The sequence below is a fragment of the Anser cygnoides genome, chromosome 7, assembly GCF_040182565.1.
Source record: "Anser cygnoides isolate HZ-2024a breed goose chromosome 7, Taihu_goose_T2T_genome, whole genome shotgun sequence".
Taxonomy (NCBI): Eukaryota; Metazoa; Chordata; class Aves; order Anseriformes; family Anatidae; genus Anser; species Anser cygnoides.
The window spans coordinates 25,997,496-26,021,958 of NC_089879.1; the positions used below are offsets into that span (position 1 = coordinate 25,997,496).

Genomic DNA, 24,463 nt, shown 5'->3' on the forward strand with positions numbered 1-24,463 from the left:
GGGTGCTGCACCAGCTGAGGTGCGTTGATGGGGGCAGATCCTTGTGGCTGTTCCTCGGCCTGGCCTTCTGCCCCTCCATGGAAGCTCCTGCTCATTCTAGATGCTGCTGCAGAAGCGGTAAGTGGTGCTGGCAGGGCAGTGGTCTGCGGCTTTGTGACGGGGTGGTCTGCTCCGGTGTGGTGGGAGTGTTGTTCTCTGCTGCTTGAGGACTCCTTGTGAGCTCCCTGCATGCTGTTGGAAAGGTGCTTTACTGCAGCTGAAACTTGTGTGTGGAAGCAGTGCTTTGTTGTTTAAAAGCATTAGGGATAATAATTACAGAGGAAAGAACACTGAGATATGCTGTTCTTAAGGACTTCAGAATTGTGTTTCTTTGTGGCTTTCAAAAACGCATTCAGTTAGTAGGAATATCTAAAATCTGTGGTTTAATGCAGTTATTTTGTCCTTGGCTCCTTCACACATGGTACTGGTGCTGGGACAAAAAAAAAAAAGTGGACAAAAATAGTTCGTAGTCAAGAGTACTCAGATTTGTGTTTTCTAGGAAAACAAATCCTTTAAAGGCCTGCGGTCATATATCTGCTTCCACAATCTCCGAGACAGGATAAATAAATACGTGCTTAGAGTGTGCCTTACCAGTGTTTGCTTAGTCCCTACTTAATAATGCCCGGTACAAACAGGTGCAATGCAGCTCCCAGAAGCACTGCTGCTGTATTTCCCTTGAGAACTGCTGTACTGGGTTAATCTGAGGTGAAAACTGTCCACCTGCAACTGGTCCAGTTGCTTAAGAAAGAGCATAAAGGAAAATAACCTCTTTGGAAGCCCTTTCAAGGAGCTTCAGTAGACCTGTCCCACCTGAATTTGTGAGCTCCAACAGCATCCTGTGGCAGCAGGTTGTGTAATTCCAGCATGATGGCTTGTTTTGTTTCTTCTGCTTTTCTGCACGTTTAGCCGAATGGTCTTTGGGCCTTACATTGTGAGAGTTAAATAGTTCTTTCCTCTTTCTATGTCATTATTTATTACATTTTCTGATAAGTCCTGGCAGCCCATGTGTCTTTTTAAAAGTGCAAAGCATACAGTGAGTATCCTTACATATTTTAAGGATACTAGTGTGACTCTGTGACTTCTTTTGATTAGTGATAGTTATTTCAAAACCCTCTATTATGTAGGTATGACCAGTTGTTTTAGCTTGGAATTCTGCCCTGGGTTTTAATCCCCAGTCACTCTGTAGATAAGTCTATCATTACAGCTGCCTTTAGACTTGGCTGTTCTGATTCAGTATTTAGCCATAGATATTGAACCTCAAGTACTGAACTGTATCTTCCTTTTTCTCAAACTTTATTTCAATTTTTCAGTTTTATTCTGAGTGCTGGTTTCATTCAAATTCTGTGTAGTTAGAGCCCCTCCCAATTTGATGCTATTTGGTACTTTACTGTCATTCATTTAATAAGCATTATGTATTTTTGATAAATGAAAAAAAAGTTAAAATGTACTCAAGATAGACCATTACAGAATACATGGCTATTCAGAAAAAAAATATTGCAGACTTTTAAAATACTGACAGCTTTTATATCACTTGAAATACTTTATGTATCTAATACAATCATCACTGTATCTAATAGATCAAAGGCAGCTGAAGGTGGGTTAGGGAGTGGCTTTATAGCATTAAAGAAATGCATGTACCTTGCTTTTTCTCTTCTACATCTGTTTAGTATAAATACTACAAGGACAAAGATGCTTTCACAGGTTAGTAATGCAAATTCTGAGAAAAAGAAGGAACCTCTTTTTTTGAGATTCAGCAAATTGCAACTGGAACTGAACACCTTCTTCCGTGCTTCCAAATGAATTTTGGTAAGATGCTGCATACTTACAGATAACAATGAGCCATGATAGCAAATGGTCGCTCATCCCCATCATTTACCTCATCATTTGTTTTACACAGCATTCAAAGATGTCTTCACTGCAGGGAAAGGATAGTGTGTGAAATAAAGGAATGAGGTGACGCATTCTAGTCTGGGGTTTTTCTTCTGCTCAGATAATAGAGGCAAAGATCCAAGGAAGAGCAAAAAGGAAACGTATTTATCTGGATGTAGAAAAAAAGGGAAGGAAGCTATTTTATTCTGGAGGAAAAATGTTTTCAAGACCTTTCAAAGGGAAGCTGTTAGGGATATGTTAGCTGTGAGAAAGAATGCTTAGTATTTTTAGTATTTCAGTTCAGGTGTGTGAGTTTTAGGGGTTTTTTTTTGGCCTATATATCTATTATATATATGTATATTTTATTTTTATATATATATATATGAGGGCTGCTGGTTTAGAAGTGCAGAGCAGAGGTGAAGTGTGATATGGTTAACCCGTAAAATATGCCCTGAAATCCTTTGTGGTGCAGGTTTCTTACAGAAAGCTGCTCCTGGCTGAGGCTGTTGAAGATTGGGGTGGAAGTATCAAGTCCCCAAATCAAAGAAGCTCTGGGCTGGGTAAAGAAGGGCAAGAGGGAGCTGTGAGGTATAGGAATAAACACTATTGTTCAGTGAATACATCTAAATGTAGCGTAGGGCTTGAAAAGAGAAAAGTAGTTTTCTGAAGGATGAAATTGCATTGTGGTTCAGGATGTCATTTTACTGAGGACAGTGCAGCCTAGCTTTGTTCAGGCTTTTTTTTTTTTTCTTCCCAGGGGGTCAGATGGAAAAAGCAATTTACTGTATAATACTACATTATCTAGGATATATCTTAAGACTTCATAGGGCATCTTTTGTTGAGTTTTTAGGATCTAACTAGAAATTAACAGAAACCAGAACTCAAATGATGACTTTAATAGACTTTAGAACAGTGTACGAGTATAAAACACTGGTTTTGTATTTCAAAAGTTGCAGGAAGATAGCCAGTTATTTTAAACAGTCTTCTACAAAACATATGCCAGTAGATTACATAAAAGACACTATATACAATATAAAAGAGCAGAAAACAATCCTCACTGTAAAAATAATTTAAAACAAAGTATTTCAATTTAAAATATCTCCTATAGCACAAACTAATACATTGTGACATGCAAGTGAAAACTAAACATATTGCATTCTTTAGTGTAGGCAAATAAGAGTTGTATTAAATTTGGACAATGAGACAACATGCCAACATTTTTAGATGAATACAGAAGGCTGTTCTTAAATATTTATTATCTGATGTATCTCATGTTCAAAGAACAGCTACTATACATCTTCCAAAATGTAATAAATATTAAAGCAAAGTATATGAATAATCTACATCATAGAGATCACTGGGGCCAATGTTGAAAAAGTGGTTTATATAAAAATGCTGTTTCACTTACTACTGCACTGTGCAATTTTACAAAATTATTCTAAAGGCTTGGAAACAATCTGCACTTGAAAATTTGCAACATCCAGTTTTAAGGCAGCCTAGCACTTGAAGATGCAGTGTAATAATTGGAGTAGCAGCTTTGCTTCTAAGATGCGAGTTGGAGCTAGCACGTGGAAAATGATTTTCCTAACCTGAGACATCATCTCAGAACAGCATGCTTCCAGGTTAGGTTGTTAATCTGTATTTTATCTCCTCAGCGGTGTAAGCAGAAGCTCTCACTATTTGAGCTAGTTTTTCCTGATTCTGTTATATCTTTAAGTATTAGAGAGATTTGTTTTTTGCACCTTTTCACACGCTGCTAGGAACACTATTGTGTACTCAGCCAAGCTTCCATGTTAGAGCCTTGGCAATTTATCAAATACTATTTTAATGCAAGCTGCGCTATATTTGACTTTCTGTATACAACCTGAAAAACTTCTACCTTAGGGGATCCATTTTGTTTAAAAATACCAGTATTCCAGTATTATAACTGCTAAGGAGCCAATGTCAACATTGCTTCATGTCCACAGGAAGTATTAAACTCAGTAACTTAAGCATTTTCACAGCACTTCTTGATCAGTCTAAAAAACAGAGTAGGATTTTTCAAGTGCTTACTGTCTTGTTTCCATTTTTAACTATCTACTCACATTTAAGTATGTCTCAAACATACAAAGTAACTGTTGAAGCAAAAAATTAGCTGCCACAGTAGGTCTTAGAAAATGCCAGTGTTTAATGACAGACTATGCAAGACTGAAAAGTTTAGCAGAAGCATAAGAAGGTTTTAAATAAACCAAACTGTTACAAAGCAAGAGGTGTGAAAATACCATTCTTTGGTCTAAATTAGCTGTTCCCTTTATATTAGTTTAACATTCCAATGGCTTTTTCAAAACTGTTTAAAAATAATACAAGCTGAAGTTCATTAAGCAAAAATATGTATTATATACATGGATGCCTGATCAGACAGCTGACTTAAAAGTGAACATAGTGACAATTGTTTAGATATCCCTAGTACCTTCAAAAAAAGATGAGTTAGTGTTGAGTGTGCAGTAATAGAATTTTATTGAAAAAGGTAAAAAACTAAGCATGAAAATCTGTTTTAGTTGTTTATAAACACTACATCCTTATGGTTTTGTTGCTCTAAATTCAGACGTAAACATTCATTCTGACATGCCAAAGCTCCTAATGCTGGTGGAAAGTTCCTGTAACCAGTCAGTGATCGCTTTACAATTTGTTGCTTGTTGAATCATTCCTTGCAGCTTCATTTGTATAAGCTGATTCATCAACTGCATCTTGTTCAACTCCATCTTCCCCAAATCCAGCTTCTTCTTCCCTTTCTGGAGCATCCTCATCCTCTATGCCATTGTAAAACTCTTCAATCTCACTCTCATCCTCCACATCTAAGCTCTGACTACGACATGAGCCACTTTCGCTACTACTCCCACAAGAGCTAGAAGACATGATATCATCTTCAGAATCTGAGTATACCTCAGCACCATGGAAAATATAGCGATTTGGTGGTAAAAATAGATACTGAGTACCTGAAACAGAATTTAAAAAGTCAGCATCACAGAATCACAGACTGGTTGAGGTTGGAAGGCGACCTCTGGAGGTCACCTGATCCAACCCCTCTGCTCAAGCAGGGGCAACTATAGCAGGTTGCCCATGAGAAGTAAAAAGCTAAAGTAAGTTATTCATACAAGATCTTGCAGATATCTGGTTAGAAAGTACCTGCATAGATGTATTTTCAAAAGTCAAGCTTATCTGACAAATAAGATTACATTAGAAACCCATTTATTTCAATGTATCATTAGGAACAGCATGTAACATGCTTCACTGGAAAGCTATGTATTCCTTCTCCCCACTCCCTCTGACACAAAACAGTATTTAAACTGTAATTTAGCAGTGCTTTTCACTGGTACATGTTGTATTCACAGCTAGATTGCCGTTAGTTGTAACACAGAATTGGAACCCACTGTACAGAGTATTTGACAAAGTTTAAACAGTTGCTTTAGAAAAGTGCAATTTAATTCCTGGTTCTCCATCCGTACCGCATTTCTAATGTGATTACTTGTTTATGTCACTTAACAGACTGCCTACTGAAAGGCTTCCTTGGCAAGTCTAAATTTCGCTTCAAAAATCCAACTGTGCAATTTGCTTTTCAAATCTTATGGCTTCATCATTCAGTCCTACAAGACAGCTGCCAGATTCAAGAGTGGTGTATTGTGCCCACTATCTTAAAACCCCAGGATCCATCTTATTTTTCTGCAAGTGCATTTGAAAATGTAAGAAGCACTGATTTGATACTTAGCTTCAACCTCCTAACCTCTGATCTTTCTAGTAATCACTTGACTAAATTATAAAAAATGCTTCTATTGGCTTCTCCAAAAGAAGAAACTCTATAATGAAGAAAAAGGTAGGTAGACACTTGTCTGAGCAAAAATAACCACAGAGAACACTGATTCCCTCAAGGGCAACTTATTTATTGCTTTGAAGTAAGTCTAGAATAAACATAAAAGTCAAAATCTGCAGAATACTGAAATAAGTTACTCACCATCCAGCCTTTTGCTAATCTGTTCTTTAGCAGGTCTGTTTACCCAGCACTTCTTCAATATTTCTTTTTCTTTGTTTTCTCCATTGGTGGTTCCATTTTCCTTCATTGTTTCAGAGTTCATTAATTCACTAGTAGCATTTTCAGGGTTTTCAGAGGATTTCTGTGTGTCCTGAAGCTTTTCCTCTGTGCAGCTCATTTTAATTTCTGAGGCAAGATCACAGTTTTCTACCTTACATTCAGCTGGCTGTTCCGATGACACCACCAGAGAATCCGGTGGAGTCATTTGTTCTGGTGAACTAGAGTCTTCTGAAATGTTTAAAGGGGTAGGTGGTAGCTCAGATGAGTGCATTTCAAACTCCTTGTGCGGTCGTGGAGGCTTTTCTGTTATTTCTGAAAGTTTTACTGAATTGTAGCAAAGTTTTGTATATTCGCTACCTAGCCTTTGACATAATTCATTAATAATAACATCACAGTCTCCCAGAAGCTCCACATCGAAGTGTAGATGAGGCAAAGGTTCCCTATTTATTAAGATTTGAGGCACTTCATGGGGGATGGAACCTATACATAGAAAAGATAATTTAAAGGTAGTCATTTGATAATTTCAAGGTAGTCATTTCAGCTTGACTTTTACCAGGGATCTAGTTAGAAAATTTGATTTCTTTGAGTTGTCTTCATGCATTCACTTACAATGAGACCAAAACAGACAGATCCGAAGAGTACAAGCAAGTCTTAAAACTTAACCAAAACAGCAGCTTAAGGTGCTATGCATACTGTAGCCTAACTAGATTTCCCTCCCCCCCCAGCCTTTTTTTCCCCAGTAAAAGGTATTTTTCTATTCCAACTAAGCTATGGTTGGTTGAGTGTTAAAAATATTATTAAAGTTAATACTATAACCTCTTAGATGGACTGCAGATATCCTGTGCATTCATTTGATGTACTTAAGTGCACACAAAGAATATACTGCTGGTAAATGACGTTCCCTTAATTAGGGAAAAATGTTTACAGATGCAGTTTGTGCTATATGGGGTTGCTCAACTCATTTCTGACAGTCAGGGCTCCAAAACCCACCAGGCTATTAACCTAGTACTAATTCCTCAGATAATCAACTAATGAAATCAAGTCCTAAGACATGGATGGAGCAATGATTTGTGTAGTGGATCCTGACTTTCCAGTCTATGCCCTTCCCCTCAGTCTGAGGATACTACTACAAAAGCCATGGATGTGGCGCTGTTCCTAGTTAACAGCAGGGGGTCAGTATGTGCCCTTCTCAGGCTTGCAGTTGGAGAGTTTGTTCAGTGTGAGTAAGTCTTGCACTCAGTAAGCAAATAACCAGTGATGGTATTTTCTCAGCCCTTGTGAAGGGCATTTCTTTAATAGTGTATAATAGCACAGATGTTTTTCCTTATCACTTTTGAAAGCTAAGGATCCAAATGGTCATATGCTATATAATGCCCACTGTGTATCATGTAGTATAAAGTACTGCCTTTAATCTAAGTTACAGCTCAGACACCAGGTGTAGTTGAACTGATTTTTTGACGCGACATTTATCTGTCACAAGACAATTACTTACTAAATCTTTCAAGTAATTCTGAAAGGATAGTGTGAGCTGGGAGAGAAATTAATTTAATCTTAGAACAAAGTAATCAAGTTCTAGACAAGTAGCTTTTTGGATTATAATTTCATTACCTTTAGATCCATATTGTGCCTTGAGCATAGAAAAAGCACTTAGAATTTGTTACTTTGTCCATTTTGCATTTCAGCTTTACATTCGTAGTAGAAAACTAAATACTTAACCTAGTTTCTTCACTGAATCAAGCCCCAAGCCATTCTTAGAGCTCTTAACTGAGAATTCTACTTTGAACCAAATTTTAGAAGAAATGACCGGAGATAGTTACTTACTTGGAATCAATGCTACTGGTCTTACTTTCAATGAAGACCCAATGACAATAAGGAGATCAACTTCATTTTTGTCATACTTCATGGCGCGATGGAACTGCTCAGGTAAATTCTCTCCAAAGAACACTATGTCTGGTTTCATGATGGCAAGCGGTTCATCAGGTGGACATCTAGGACATCTAGGAACAACCTGCAGTAGAACAGCTTAGATTACCACTGTGGCTGTGACCTTGAAAACATCAGATTTTTGGCACTTCATGGTGACTTATTTTGAAAAAAGACAAGGATGTTTCAGTGACATTTCCTGATTTTATTTTTCTGTGGATGTACAGATAAGTACATTTCTTAACCTAGTCTGCAGCAAATGGACACAAATAGAACTAAGGCAGGAATAAAGAAGGAGTCCTTTTCATTCAAAATGGAGAAACCATGAAACTGTGCCACAGTTCTTATCTAACTAAGCCAAAGTCTAGAAGTCACGCTCAACACTGAAGTCTAATAACCTCCTATTGGATAGGAATATATTTTTCTTGGTTTAATCAGAACACAAGCTTTGATTTCACTATCACTTTCCATTACACAGTCTGATATAAAACCCTTCCTAATCAAACAGTATATTGGAGGGCTTTACCTCTCTACTTCCTTTTCTCCTCCAAAAGGAGAATGTTACATGCATAAAGCAACATGGCACTGTAGCAGATGGCTAGCAAAAAACATACAGAACAAGAACATGGAGCAGAACTTTTGGTCTCTATTTTAAGCTTCTCCAATTCCTCCAGAAATGGAGCAGAGGAAGTAGTGGGGAGTTATGTCGGTGGAGAAGCAGGCTCCCTTTCCCCTCTTGAAACCAGAGGGAAACCAGAGGGTTTTCTGACCACTTTCAACTCTTTCCTAGGACTCTTTCAGGGAGAAGAAGCAAGAAGGTGAGTGATGCGAGTATATACAGGCAGAACTTATTGCTGAACAATTGTTCTTTCAAATAGAAAAGTTCTCTCAGCTATACTCTAAGTAGTACGATATCCCAAAATAAATCTAAGGAGCTGCAATCTGATAGCTGTCTTCACAAGACAATTAGTGCTTTGTAAAAAGATGTGTAGTATCTATCATAATAGGACAACACATGAAAGATACATCAAAGGAGACATTTAAACACATAACTCCCTCTTGTAAACAGACTCTATACAGAAAAAGACAATACATAACAGTTTAAACCAAAGAACCAGTTTATTGATGTCTGCAGTACAACAAAAGACAATGTTTTCCATATGAGAAAGCATTGCAAGGTAAAGGCCTTCCTCTGTAGTGTCAAAGGACCTTTCCCAAAATTCAGGTCTTTGAAGGGTTAGGAGTTTAGAATCCTTAGAAGGATTAGATAAATCCTTCTTTGAGGAAAACTTTGTAGGAGAGGTATAAGTAGTACTGTAGCACAAGAACTAGGAAGCAGTATAGAGAAAACCTTCATCACCTCCCCCAAGCTAAAAAGTATTAATCCAGATGCTAAAGGGAAACCAATGTAAAAAATTGCCAAAACACAGAAGGTGGGCAGGGTGAATCTTGAGATTTTTTCTTTGGATCTCTACATATTAGAAAGACAGCTAATAGCACACAAGCTTTTCTGAAACTTTTTACCCTGCTGTTTCATCTATTGAAGGTAGTAATGCTGCCTTTGCATTTTAAATTGCAAGATTAAGGAAATAAATATATTTACTCTGTATTATGAGGAAGATGAAATGAAGATCTCTAACTTCTAATTTGGCTAAAAAGACCATGCAATAGTAATTGTTCCCATCCTCTCCCACAGGAATTCTAATGACATTATTTAATGGATCTCTGTAGAGCAACTGATGTCCCTATCCAAATTGTTTGAGTTACTGCAAGGGGCCCATAAATGTGTTTCAACACTACACTACTCACCAGCTTCTCTGCTAATCCTCAGAAAGGTCGTCAGTAAGGGGGAGATCTATTCCAAGAGCTGAAATTGATACCAAGAAGTTAAGGCTAGATAACTGGCCACTCAGTTGCCTAGGATTCTCTTTCCCTCCAGAGGCAGCACTTCCCCAGAGCCCCACCACCTCTGTTGTACTCATCTAACAACAGAGAAGTGGAATTCCTTGTGGGCTATTGATGCTATCAGTGTGTCAAAAACAAGATAAGTAAAGATTATCTTGGTTTAAGAACATCCAAGGCCAGTTGCATGTTTTCACGGTCCTTTTCTTCCTAAATCTGAGATGCTTTTGCTATTTCCTGAAGCTGCCTAAAATAGTCAAAAGCAAAGTGAAATTGATATTTTTGGAAGTAACTGAAAATTGCTTTACTATCAAGTTTTTTTCTTCCTGTGATTTATAATGGCTGCTGCTTCTTATCTAGAAGGATGGTTGCATACAGCAACCTAGAAAAAGAATCACGCTACAGGGAACTAGCACATTACATTTGAACTGGCAAAAGAATGAGGAGCAGCAGCAAGAAATGGGTAGTTTTATAAACAGATGTTCTTAATTATCAGCCTCTAATATGTGGAAAGGAAATCCTGACAGAAAGATGCTAGATAGTTAATTTCTTGTGAAGCACTTAGGACTGTAAGGGGAAGGACCAGAGGAAAGGAAAACTAATTTTTTAATGGAAAACGACCTGGGGCCACATATAACTGAACTTCCAGGTAGTGAAGGACAGCGGAGAATAGAAAGTGGACTCAATACTAGGACCGAAGTCTGAAAACCATTTTGTGATGGGGAGATCTTGTTAGAGAAACAGAGCTGTTGAAATGGACAATGGTTTGTTTTGTACATATAGAACAGGTTTCTTTAAATATCTAAGGAACCAAATTCTGTATTCTAGAGAGGCAACATAAAAAGAAACTGCACAGCACCAGTTTGGGAAGTGGAAACTATGGAATAGAGATGATGGGAAATAGAACAGTTGTTTTGGAGGCATAAAGAAGGATGGATGTTTTTTTCTTTCAATAGCTCTATTTCTTGTTGTGTGAAATTATATTCAGCAATAACCATATGGAATTACCGTTCTGCAAAATAACTATTACAGCCAGGGCCTCCCTCAGACTGAGATACCCAGCAACCGTACTGTAAGAGCAGGGCTGACAGATTGCATGTCAGAAGTTTCTTCAGTCTCGTTCTTGGAATTCAGAACCCTCTTTGTTCTCACTGTTTGGAAGTATTGCTACGGGCTTCTATCCCCTTCCCCACACTTCCTCTGCTGGCCACAAGCCATCAGGGCAGAAGTTCAGTTCCACATATATAAGTACAATGATTCAAGTCTTGTTAGAAGAAGGAGTCCTGACCACTGATCAAAAAACTACAACATGCTTAGGAAGAGTTGTTTAGAAGGAAAACAAAACCAGAAACAAAGCCCAAACCAACTGGCTTTGAGGTAGAGTAGCAGCAAGCATCTGTAAGAAAACTCTCAGAAATAAGGTTAATAGCAAAGTAAACCACATTTCAAACATCCAATATTTCAATGCTACGAAGCATAAGTCTTATGAGATTGGCATTTCTTAAAGCTTTTACTCAAACAGCTCTTCTGAAAGGCTCTCACTGAGTTCTGTTTCAAATGCAGTACTTGAAAGATGTTCTCTTCATGTTTCTCATTTAAAATTGCAACTGTGGACTCTATCAACCCACAACAAAGTCTCCTTCCATTTATATATACCAGATCTTTTTGATCATTATCTCTATTCCTTCAAAAGATAGGGAAGGAAAGCAAAGAGGGTTCAACCAAGCCAAAGCTTATTCTAGTCTGACAGAGCAGAACTAACTCCTGACTTGGCTCTGGAGCACTTTACACCCAGATGTGGGGAGCTGGGTATACAAAACAGTTCACAAGTCCTAGAAAGTATACATTGGACATCTATCTCATCCTTCTCTTTGCTTAGAGGCTGCTTTATACTGTACAATTTCTCCATGCATCATCTACAATTTAAACACTTTTAATGTACGTAAATGCTCTAAGAGCAACTGATGTTATAAATGGCTAAGAATACTTTCTCAGTGTGACAGAGTTCAGATTAGCATAACGCAGGTATAAATCTAACTTCCTACTTACCATTTTAAGCTCTACTTTTCTCAGAATTTCCATTAGAAATGGACTCCTATGGTTTTGTTCTGCCTTTTTCACAATACCTCACTTTGCAGTGTAGTAATTGAGTATATTTTTAAATACTAGAGCAAATGCTAAAATACAGATAGAAACATGAAATACATGGGAAGATGTTTTTTAAGTCATGAGTCTTTTAAAAACAAATGCAGATCTTTTAAACAATCCATTTTTTGTATGTTTTAAGAGTTACTTATTAGAAAGCTGCAGTGACTTTTAAGTTTTTACCTGATTGAAAATATCTCCTCGAACAACTTCACAGTCAACTCTGTATTTACAGATCAGGCAGGAAGCTGTTGCAAAGGAACCTAAGGGGAAAAACCCGTATGGTAAAAGTAAAGAATATTCAGTAATTCAGGTTTAGTCTTTTTGCCAATGATGTTATGACACAAAGGCTATTATATTGCAGTGCTAAAGAAAAACAAAAAAGTCATTAAAAAGTAACTTAAGAGAAAGATGCCTGTGGTACTAAAGGGTAGTTCTTCCAGATGTGAGTCAGGAGCAAGTCCGGTTTCGCAGTAAGATATCCCACATGCATAATAACAAATAATACTGCATTGTTCCTCCAACGTGTGCAAGCATTTAGAGTCTAAATCTCTAATTCCTAATGGCCATAAAGGGCAAGAAGAAAGCCCTGCTCTCCCACTGTGACTGAGTAACTTATAAGGTGGTAGAAAAATCTCTTCTAAAGGAAACCTTAAAAAAAGATAATAATTAAGATATTGAAAGTGTCAAGTATGTGCAGAAGGTGGGAACAGCTAAAAACCTGGAAACAGCTAAAAACAGATCAGATGCTCAAGACTAGACATCATTTGCTCTTCATACGGTATGTCACAGACACATCTGTCAGACTAGCAGACCTAACCCTCTCCAAGGCATCTGTTAGCACCTACTTCCAACACTATTTTTTGAGTTTTTTCCACTGTCAAAGGGACAGGAGCAAGAAGTTAGGCTGCCCCACACCCTAGTTGTGTAGCCAGCAGGCCACTGCCTCTATCATTCAGCTACAGCAATGGTAAGGAGTATGATCTAATTCCAAATGTGTTGGTTGAATGCAAAAGGCATTTTAAATTCACAACCTACATTTAAGATACAGCAATTCTCATACTAGCACTTTGCTGTAGTTCTGCAGCGTGAAATGTGTTGAAGCGTTCATATATGAACTCCCCAAACTGTTACAAGGTTCCTTGTCATTGACATACTCATGATTAACTTCAGGCTGTCATAGAGAGACAAAAAGAATAAAGATAGAAGTACAAACCCTTAAAAAACCAAAACTTCAGTTTCTTTTTAGCCACTACCATTAGTCAACTAGCATTTATTACTGAGCAGCATAACTGTAAGTCAGATAAGGCTTGATAGACTCAAAACAACCATTGCTAGTTTCCAAAAGGCGCAGATTCTTGAAGTCCATAGCATTTTTTAAACTGTTACAGGATATACACTAAAGCTGGTCTGAAATCTGATTACTGTAGCATGCAACTGAAAAAGTGGAATGTTTGAACATGTCAGTGATGTGCAAAAACACAACCACACCAGAAATTCATAATAGATACCTAACAAGGAATGATAACCAAAATAAAATGCATGATACACTGACTACGTATGGAAACTAACATTAGATTTGGGTTATTCCGTGAGCTGGATTCTATGGTATGCTCTTTGGTCACCAGGACAGAGCATCACATTTACTAGGAATAAAGCAAACTGACAAATCTGGCACCGAGCCAAACTTGGTAGATAAGGAAGCCAAGTAAGTTTGGTCCCTGGAAAAGGTTGAATTAGACTCTCTAAGAGCCAGTCACAGTTAATGGGTAAATTTCAATCTCTAGTACCAGGCTGGCATCCCTGAACTGCTGACAGCTGAGACAGAGAAGAACAGCATATAACTTTCTCCAGATTTTACTTTGGATACTGTGAGAATGCTAACAAGTGGGTCTTGTTCAGGCAGAACCAACTATCCCTTCCCTCTAGCTATCTGTTACCACTGTTTGAAATGCGTCCTCTGACATTTCATTCTCTCTCCCTTCTGCAAGGAGCATGAACTGATTAGAACAGCTCTCTGTAGTCTTACTTTGAGATCAGGAGTTAGCCTACTGTTAACCTAGCAGTTAATCTCTTCAGTTCCAGTTCTAATGCTGATACCAGCATTAAGTCAGGTCTTACAAACATCAACACTGCTTTTAAGCAATTTATTTGCTGAAGTCTACTGAGTGATCTAGACACGCACTACAAGAAGTGTGTTCTTTGCTTAAAAATGGATCCTTGACCTTTTAGCTTGACATTTGCAGGTTTTTCAAAAAGGAAAGCATATCAAGCAACTAATTAAAAGATTCCACTTAATTTGGCATCATAATCAGAGAATGTTTGACACTGAAGGTGTAATAAAATGTTCTGTTCAACAGCTGATTAATCTGTAATATTTTATACATAAGGTAAGTCACTGAAGTGACAAGGTACTTTAAGATTTCAGTGGAAGGTATTCTAAATTAAGAACGAGCAGCTAAACTCCATTTCACTAACAAATTTCATACTGTTCTCATACATGAATATAAAGAAACACTAAATACATAATAAAAGGGAAGGTCTAAGCTTGTGGATCTTCACTGATGCAAAAGGACAACCATTTCTCAAGCATTATTTCTGAAAACAGTATTTCCACTTGAAACACCTCTGCTTTAAATACTTGAGCTAACTTACAAAAAAAAGTTGCATTTTCAGTCTGTAAAGTACACAGTCCTGTAAGCAGCAGAGAGACACATGGAATGTGTTTTGGCCAAACTCATCCTTGTCTGGTCCCTAGTCTTCCTGCTGACACAGTTTTCTATTCATTCTCCCGTTGAATTTTAAGAAGCCTGGTAGAACATACCAAGAAACACAAGGAGCTCTAAACTTTTCCTGAAGCTATAATGGAAAGTTCAAATTCAGGAAAGTTTAGTGCATTTAATGAAAAAAATGCAATGTATCAGTGTTGGCTACAAACATGAAACTGGGCTTTGCTGTCTGATGTGTCTCAAGAAAGCGTTTCTCAACCTCTTTCTCTGTTATTTTGTTTTGTTATTCTATTGGTAATAGTTTAACCTAATACACTAAACTATTTTAAAAGCGGAGTACTTGTTCCTGAGAGACGTCAGTTAAAGGAAACAAAAATATCAATCCCAATAGCAACTACCTTGTCACTTTCACCAGTAAACATCATTCATACATGTAAAAATAAGTGAAACTACAATCACTAACCGTGACACTGAATTATCCTTTGGATTCCTGCAACTTGTTCCAATGTGTCTATGTTCTGAGTATAGTTGCGAAGTAGTTTTCCTTCTTTATCCATCAAAGCTATGAACTTGTGACAGAGAGATGGCTGGAATTGTCCTGGATAGATTTCCTATGGAATTCCAAAGTACATTATAAAGTGTATATGAATACAAAACTGCAGCAATTGACACAGAGCTAAACAGTAGCAGCCGCAACTATGCGAGCATTTTCTGTAGTCATCCCCTTTGCATTTTGCCATTTCTTTCAGACCCAACTCTTCTTTCAACAGCTGAGCTTCTTGTCATACTAGGATGAATTGCTCCATGCAGAAGTTGGCATTCTGGTCTTTGTGCAGCACAAAGCAAGGTCTAGGTCTTTCTTGGTTTTGAGAACTATAAGAAAGGAAGGTTGCTTTTCTGTTTTGCCAAGCAACCTCAGTGTTTGCTATTAGAAACACGCATGATTTAACAGCAGTCATAAAAATTGCATGAGCAACTTGGATTCTAGTCTTTTGGTTTAGGATAAACAGATTTTATTCATCAGCAGTATCAGCAGCCATTCCTAGGAAATTAATGCCCAGACAACAGAACTACAAATTGGACAAAGTGGAAGGCAGGTGGTACTCAGAGCAACTTTGTGAATTAGCCAATTACAACAGCCATCAATTAAAACCTTATGGTGTAGCAGAGCAGTTCCACTGGCCCTGAGAGATGCTGAGCCTTTCCATGAGCTCAAGGCAGAGGAGAAAGGCATTTAAGGAGCCTTGGAAAAAAGGGGTGCATTTTTATAGAACGATTTGATGCTTGCTCACAGTGAACAAGGAGCCTGCCAAAAGGAAAAATGAAGTGTAGGCACCCAAATGAAGGCTTCATACTAGGAACCTCTGCCTAGAGCTGACCACCCAGAGCAGTTCCTCCAATTGCTGTGTGACAAGGAGGACATCAGCAGCAGCAACTATCTGTTGTTCTGCAGCACTTATTTAGAGGAGGAACTTGGATTCCAGACCCTCTGCTCTCCTATCACTCTCACCACTGAACAGCAACTGGGCTAGAGTCTCACCTGGGAAAGGTAGGCCTTGATACAGAAAGTTAGCAAGGAGCAGGCTGCTGCTTACCTTTACCAGGAGGTACTTAAAGCTGAACCACAAGTTCTAGCACAACAGTGGACTGTTTCATTTATCTTTGTGACAGCACTGCTTTGGCTACCATATAGCCTAACAATTAACAAGCAAAAGAGGCTTTTCAAAAGTATTTGTTTTCCACAAAAATATTTTAAGTTACTCCTCACGTTGCTGAAGCTACATAGGTCTTTGTACTTAAACTACAGGAATGATCATTGATTGCTTATGGTGATATCACCTAGATTGTAACTAGGCTACTACACAATTATCAGATATTTGTGTGGTCTTAAGAGCTTTTGTATTTCAGTCTGAACAAGCAAGATGTGTTCTGCCACCAATAGCCATACAAATAAATACACGGGAACCAAAGGGAAGGGTCATTCTGGGAAAATAAGAAAAGTGTGAAAGGACAGAACGCACTGAACAAATGGAAGCAGATGCTTGTACAGATGAATCAGTGAAGCAGCAACTAAAATGAGTTTTTAGCATTAATGGTAAGAAAGGTAAGATTGGCTGGAGAATTAGAAATGCAGATACATACAGTGATCAATGGCAGACCTCTTGCCATAGATATACAGAGACAGACGGAATGAGGCAAACATGATAGCGCATATTGAGAAGTACACTAAACATAGAGCAAAGCCCACGTACAGTAAAAGTGCCTTAAAATGTATGTACTAAAGTAACAAATTCATCTCCAAGTCCAAATATGCTACCTGAGTAAATTAACCATTGCTCAGGCAGGGTAAATAGCTTTCAGAGTTGCTACTGTTTGCTTCATTTTTTTTACTTTAATACCAGAAGTGCTGACTTGCCACGAACTTGCAAATTTATTTGGCCATTCTTTGCTTCTAGAGTTAAAGCAACTTAAAGATTTCATGGAATAAAGAAGCAATAATCTAGCTAAACCAAAGGATAGAAAATAAGAACTTATTTCAGGAAAAAAATAGTAGCCAACAGTATTCTGGTAAATGGGCACATAGGAAGACTTCAAATAGTATTTTTTTTTATTTCAGTATTAAAAACCCAAGATACTGAATATACTAATGAACATCAAAATGTGTTAGAATCTGGATACAAGATGTTCACAGAAAACCAAGCAACTGAGGCATGCATTGATTTCTCTTTTCCAATCTCTGGATCAATAACAGAGCAGTAGTATGAACTGTGAGCAAAGGGAGGAGAAAGTGAGCACAATCAGCAGTGATAGGTTTTCACCAGTCCTTACTGGTCCTGTAGCAATATTTTTTTTGTTTCTCAATATCTAGAGTTTCTATATTTCCTTCTTGTCTCCGAGAGATAATCCCTGCATTTATAATTAAACTGTTTATCACTATCATCTTTCTGAAAACTGCTACATCCTTACTTTTGAGAAATTAACACAATCCCCGTAAAAACACTTGAATTTCCTAAGATGTACAGAACCTTGTGACAGCTACATCAAAACCTGAAACAAGAACAAACTCATCAGTGCATGAAACTGCTTTACTCCTCCAAACCTTAAATACAGCGATAAAACAAGAATAAGTTCTATGACATGAAACAGCATGCCACAGCACTTCAAATTCAAACTTATTTTTCCACTTTACTTATGTGCGGGCCAGAAGTTTCTCATTTTATTTTTTAGTGAATGTAACAGCAGCTAGGAATACTGAGGATTGAAGGCTTTTATTTATCCTCCCTGAAATCAGAAACACCAACTGGAATGGTTGTACACAGTGAATTTATAACAGGAACGGTTGAAATAAGCTTAAAAAAAAAGATAAAAAGTTGCTAAGTCTTTTCAGTAGGTCTAATACATAGTTGCATACAATGACTGAAGTAACACTGAGGATATAAAATCAATAGATTGCAAAGACCCGCTCAAGAGAAGAGTTGTCATGCCACTGAATAAGATGTCTCATTAAAATAAATTCTATCTTTTTAACAAAAGACAAAGATACCCTTTTGTTAACAAAGTAATTCAAAATCTGATTTATGCATCTTAATAGTGTTATTTGTCTTTACTGACCAAGATAAAGAATGGCTGGAAAACCATACCTTTGCAAACTTAAAAAATGGCCTGGGATCCTTTCTGAAGTATTCTATATCAAACATTGCTTGAGGATCTGGAAGGTCTGGGAAGTCTACAGCAAGGCGTGCATAGATGCCATCTCTTGATCTAAAGTCAGGTATTCCACAAGACACAGACACCTGAAATATATTTCTACAATAAGCAAAACTACATATTGGGCTACAAAGAGTTACTGCGATACAAAGCATTTGGGAAGCCACATCCCTGCATGCTCAGTGCTTACAAACATTAGGAACAAAACCAGCCTCAGTTCCGTGCATCTTCCCCCCTCCCCCCCCCCCCTTTTTTTGGGCTAACATAATTTTCAACTCATAAGCAGGAGAAATAGCACAGAGTTTGATGACCAGGTCCCCCAGAAAATTTCAGTACAATCCATACAAGCAGTATTAAGGCACTAGAACTTTTAGTACTGAAAGTTCTGTAAGAAGCGCACAAAGATTTAAAATAAAAGCTACATTAAATACGGCTTACTGTTCTTTGAGCTGCTAGCTTAGCTTGGGACAAGGTGGTTCACTTTTTTTTTAAACACATGCTAATGCTGTAACAGAATAGATTCTTGCTTTTGATGAATAAAATGCTTCTGATAAACTAAGCTAAGCACTGTAGTAGTCAAAGACTAATTTATTGTCCCACACTAGCCCAGAATACTATAGAAAGAGGAGGGGAAACAGGTGTACAATAGCAATCATAGGAAGAGCAAGAATGGGTAATAGAAATAGCAGTGCTTTTCTGAAAAACTGGTCTGAGTTGGATTATCATCTTTTCTGAACAGTGTCACACCCCCTGCGTGTGATCAACAGAAGCAAAAGATCAGTTTTCATACCATGATCAGGTACACAGGTATAAAGCTGCAAATATACAACAGTTCAGGCATTGTTTAGTGAAACAGTGAGTAATCTTATTACCATCATAGCGTGGCACATTAAAAGTAATATCCAGTCTACTGAAATCCAATCAAACTCTTCGCAGAATCCAACCCCTTCCTTTTTTCTTCCCTTTTCAAGTCCTATTCTTCTAGTCCCTCTAGCTCCACCAGGCATTTTAAGAAATCCACTGAGACTTTATTAAGAAAGTCATTACCTTTGTTTGAAATGAAAAAAAGACTAGGATAGAAAATGTTCTGGAACAGGCAAATATAAATTTATTTCACAATTAGTTTGCGTGAAAGCAATTGTTTAAGAGTTTAAATGTTTAACAGTATTTTCTTGTAAGAAGGGAGATCTTGTCATTTCCAATTTAAGCTCCAATCTTGCAGTGTGCATAATTCTAGCGGACAGCTTGTACCTCCTCTTCCCATCTAGCACAATTATTTGATTACCAGCGTTGCCAGTGTCAGACCTGCATGCTGTAAAGCTTTGGATAAGAATTTAACCAACTCCCTATATATTCTCAAACTGTCATTGCAGGAATACGTACCCCAGCTCCCGTCAAGACCATAATTTTTTTGCACTCTTGTAAAAGTTTCACAGCATCATCAATAGTATTGATATCTTTTCGCTTTTTTCGTTTTGGTGGTTCTGAAAGAATGTTTATGACAATTTGCCATAGCGTCATATCATCCAGTTCGGGTGGAGGGATTGTTTCTGGTAGCAGGTCTTTCAGAATTGTTCGTGGGTCTGTACCTAACATGAGATGTTGCTGAACAAAAGTGTAAGGACCTAAGAAAATTTAAAAACAAAGCAAGATGGAAATGAACTGAGTCACGTACTTCATGTGCCTGTGATCATCATTCTATTTATTAATGCCTGACACTTCATTTTAATAATCCAATTTAATGCCCTGTTCATTCAAAACCCTGTATATGTTGGTCAAAATACTGAAGTGATAGCCTAGCTAGGGTTTTATGATTATTTTGTGTTATCCTATGAAGGATTTCCTAGGAAATCAGTCAAGGTAAAAATCACAGCTCATAGCAAGCTTGATGGCTCATAGAAGCACACATTTAGCAACATGATTTTCACCATGCATCTCTATTTCACGGCTTCACTGGTGTTTTTCCATAGTTTCACAGGGTATTCACAGAAATTAGTTGAAGAGACAACAAACATGCATATACTTTAGTGTCTTTCATCGAGACAAATGGGCCCACTAATCCATGGAATTTTTTAAATTGTTCTTTTAGTCATCTAACACTAATCATTTCAGACATGACCTCCTACAGCCATCAATCTTTCCAGAAACACTCAAGAATAAGGTAGTAGAAGAAAAATAAATCTTAAGCTACACTAAGAAAACTATCATACATGTTTAACCAAAAGGTACCAGCACTGATCCTGTAACGATGAGATCAGTAAAGATAACATATGGTCAGATTTTAAGTAAAATATTTTGTTGCCACCCTGTCCCACACAAGTCACCAGTGACCTCACCAGCAGTTCTCACCTCTGCATGAGGCAAAAGCTTTCTACCAAGGTTCTGTGCAACAGATGACATTGGTTTCAGAATTATTAGTCCTTGTATTATGTAGGACAGTAGGCCCTACAGTGAAATTAGTCTAAAAATTGTACAAGAAGTGTTTCTTGATCCTTAAAGTATAAATAATACTAAGTAAGCAAGAAATATTCCAAACAGTTTTCCAATTCAGTGAGTTTGCATTTATGCCTTTAACATGGATCATGGCAGGATTTCTACAGAAAAAAATGACATTTTAATCAAAATACAAATTGAGGTTCATTTTGAAATTCCTTAGGTATCATAAAGGATACAGTAAATAACTAATCTGATGAAAAACAGTAATTGGTATTTTTTGCAACAGAATAAGTCATTTGAAGACTAGGAAGAACTAAGTAACTGTTCAAAGGTAAACAGGATCTAAGAACGTTATATAGACTTCTACCTATACGAGGTCTTGGTGTCCAATCACTAGAACTTGCATGTGAGGCTCTGTCATCTTCATCACTATCACAGGAATGAAAACCATTGGCTATGATTTCATCACTAAAAAGAAAGTTATCTGCAAGACAGCACAATAATGACATATTACAACACTTGAGCCAAATGGCAGTTCATGTATCACAAAATCTGAAATTGTATGTAGACACTTTTTTTTTTTTTGGAAAGAAGTTAAAGATCTGCTAACAAGCCTTGGATTGAATGCCGGATTTGCTATATTAATACTGGCTTCAGTGGGCTGGACGTTGACCTGAGTGAGGTTTTCATTCTACAAAGTGTTGGGCACGGTTTATTTGCATGTTCCAAAAAAAAAAAAGTACAATTAAAATTCTCTTCTCTTACGGTAATACAGAATAAAATTAATTCACCACCACTTACAGAACAATATTTAGCGAGGTTATAAGAGCAAATTTAAAAACACAGTTGGACACAATATGCTATTTCAGCTATGACAGAAAATGTGCTACCTTGAACCACCTTCACTAAGTTTATCATCCATTTTACCTTGCAGTTGGTCTGGCGTACATCGCTCAGCTAGTGGCCTTAAGCCAGAGTAACTCAACCTAACCTCATCATCTGTCTAGAAGAAGGACTCTAGAGGGGAACGGGATACTTGTTTTACAGCGTGCAACACTAACCCAACGTTTAAGGAGAAATTCAAGTTTTAACCTGAGTAGTTCATTACAATAGAGAGCACCGAGCTTTTCTAACAACCTTTTCTATTAGAAATAAACACATCAAGTATAGCTTAATTTGCTGAAAATCTATGAACAAATAAAACAAGTTTCAGTCAGTCTCTAAGCAAAGAGTCACTACAACAGTTTTTGACTTCTACTTGAATAAATTCCTACAGTATATTAGCTAGGTTACCTCACTTTACTCTTAAATAAAGACCACCACAAGACACCACCATATTTTATTCAGAGGTTGTGTTGTCCTGTTTTCCTTGGTCACGTAAATAAATTGTATAAATTACTCTGATTAGAATGGAAAAGGGTAGAGGACAGAAATTTGCTTTTTAAACTTGTCTTGCTCTGAGAGCACAGAGGTGCTCTTCTGACTTCGCTATTTCTTATTATTTTATATATTTACAGCATTTCACTTCTGTCTCATGATGCATGGAGTCTGTGAACATCTTACACAAAGATTATTATGAAGGAAAGAGAGTTGATTAGTACACATCAGTAAGTGTAATGTTACACTAAAACAACCTTTACGTCTCCTGTGTAAAGAATCAAAGCCTACATTGTTAAAGACTCATCACATACAGGTCACACTGTTTTGTGTTTCTGAAACATGACAGATAAATAGCTTAAGGTAACGGCTCAAATTGTAACACTCCCCATGTATTCACCTGATTCCTCAAAGGGAGGAAGGGATCTTGCTAGAAATAACCAATACAAAGCAAAGCATGCCTGGGAGTTAAGAGCAATTTGAGCAATGGGCTTCTTATCAGGCATTTCTGAGAGATCATTAGCTCTCTCGTGCTGTTCCAGTGAGGTTTTTAAGCAGCAAGGCTGCTCCAGGTGCATCATGCAGTGCTGTTCCCTTTCAGATAGCTTTTGCCCAGAGAAGTTTGTTCTGAAGTTTCACCGAGGAGTTACAGCTATCAGATCTTTAACTGCTTTCCAGCACAAATCGCAAAGCCCCTGCTGGCAGAGCGCGCTACCTTCTACCTTTCTAAGCAGCCTCCCCGAAGCACCCCGCCAAGCGGCGCGGAACGCGGCGCCCCCCGCTCAGTGCCGCGATGCCGCTGCTGCCGCTGCCCGGTGCCGCCGAGCAGGGCCCGGCTTCGCACCGCACCGCGCGGCCACGCAGAGCCGGCCCGGGGGACGGCAGGGGAGGGGAGGGCAAGGGAGAAGGAAGGGGAGGGCCGGGTGCTCACCGGGCTGCGGGGCCTCGGCCGCCCCGTTGGAGCGCTGCCCCCGCCCGCAGCCAGCGGCCGCCTCCGCAGCGTCCTCGCCGGGCGCCGCCTCCGCCCCCTCCCCCCGGCCCCGCTGCCGCGGCGGCGGCTCCGCCCGGGCCAGGCCCCGCCGCCCGGCCCCATTGTCCGCGCCGCCGCGGCTCCGGCCCGCCGCCGCCGCCTCCCCGCCGAGCCCCGAGCCCTCCGCTCGGCCGCGGGCTCCGGCGGCCGGCCGCTCCCCCGGCGACTCCCCGGGCGCGGCGGCGGTGGGCGGCGGCCCCGCTCCCCGCTCGGGCCGCGGGGCGGGCGCCGCGCCCTGGCCGCAGTCGCCGTCGTCCGAGGCCAGGCGCTGGCGCTTGAGCGCGGGCTCGACGCTCGGGGCCGCCGTCGCGGGGCCGCCGCCGCGGGCTCTGAGGAGCGGAGCCTCCCCGTCCGCCATCTTGGAGCAGCAGCAGCCGCCGCCCCCCTCCCGCCCGGCGCAGCGCGCAGCAGCGCCGCCGCCACAGCCCCCTCCCCCTCCCCCCCCGAGGGAGCGATTTAACCCCGGCACGTGACCGCGCCGCCGCCCACGCGGGCACCCGCCCCGCGGAGGCCGCAACAACAACAAACCGCGTCACGTGACGGTGAGGGGGGCGTGGGCGGCCGCCGTCACGTGACACGGGTGCGCGCTCAGCCCTCGCGCGGCGGGGCGCTGCCCGTCCCCGTCTCCCGCCCCGCGCGCCATGGTGGTTGCCCGTCACGTGACCGCCGGCGGGGCGCTGCCGCCAAATGGCGGTGCGGGGCCGGGGCCGGGCGGTGCCGGGGCCGGGCGGTGCCGGAGGGGCGCGGCGGGGCCCGGCTGCCGGCAGCCGCGGGCGGCTCGGCGGGGCTGGCTTTTCCCCCGCACCGCTCTGGACGGCGGCTGTCAGAGCCCAGCCGGCGCCGCTTGCGAGAGGCCCGGAGCACGCAGCAGGAGCGGGGCTCTGCCTTGCGGCGCTGCCAGACGCGGCCGTGTCACTGCACCCCCCGAGGGCTGCGCGCAGCTCCCGGCTGCGCTCACGCTGGGGCTTGGCACGGATCTGTCCCGGCACGCGCCCGAGGTGCGCGCCCTGCGGCGGCCAGCCTCGGTGCTGAGCGGCGGGCCGCAGCCGTGGAGCAGCCGCGGCGGCGCCAGGCACGGCTCCCGTAGCCGCGCTGCCTCCTCCTGCCCCGAGCCGTGGCTGGGCGCCCCGTGCCCGCCGCGCGTCCCGGCCGCGCGGAGCAGCCGCCCGCCGCACGCGGGGGTCGGGCACGCTGGGGGCTGCTGCCTGGCTTGGGCCTCTGCGAGGCCGTCAGGTTCTA

The 24,463-nt window shown here is 40.4% G+C and overlaps 1 protein-coding gene across 1 annotated transcript; it reads right to left on the reverse strand.

Moving 5' to 3' along the window:
- Positions 1–2,789: 2,789 nt before the first annotated feature.
- SIRT1 (sirtuin 1) lies at positions 2,790–23,618 on the reverse strand. The gene is made up of 9 exons (XM_067000182.1): positions 23,126–23,618; positions 21,185–21,301; positions 19,765–20,006; positions 18,315–18,467; positions 15,137–15,284; positions 12,128–12,207; positions 7,796–7,982; positions 5,897–6,454; positions 2,790–4,883 (listed from the first exon to the last, which is right to left on the reverse strand). Exons 1-9 carry the CDS (start codon positions 23,580–23,582, stop codon positions 4,567–4,569), a joined length of 2,259 nt encoding a protein of 752 aa, XP_066856283.1. The 5' UTR covers positions 23,583–23,618; the 3' UTR covers positions 2,790–4,566.
- Positions 23,619–24,463: the final 845 nt, after the last annotated feature.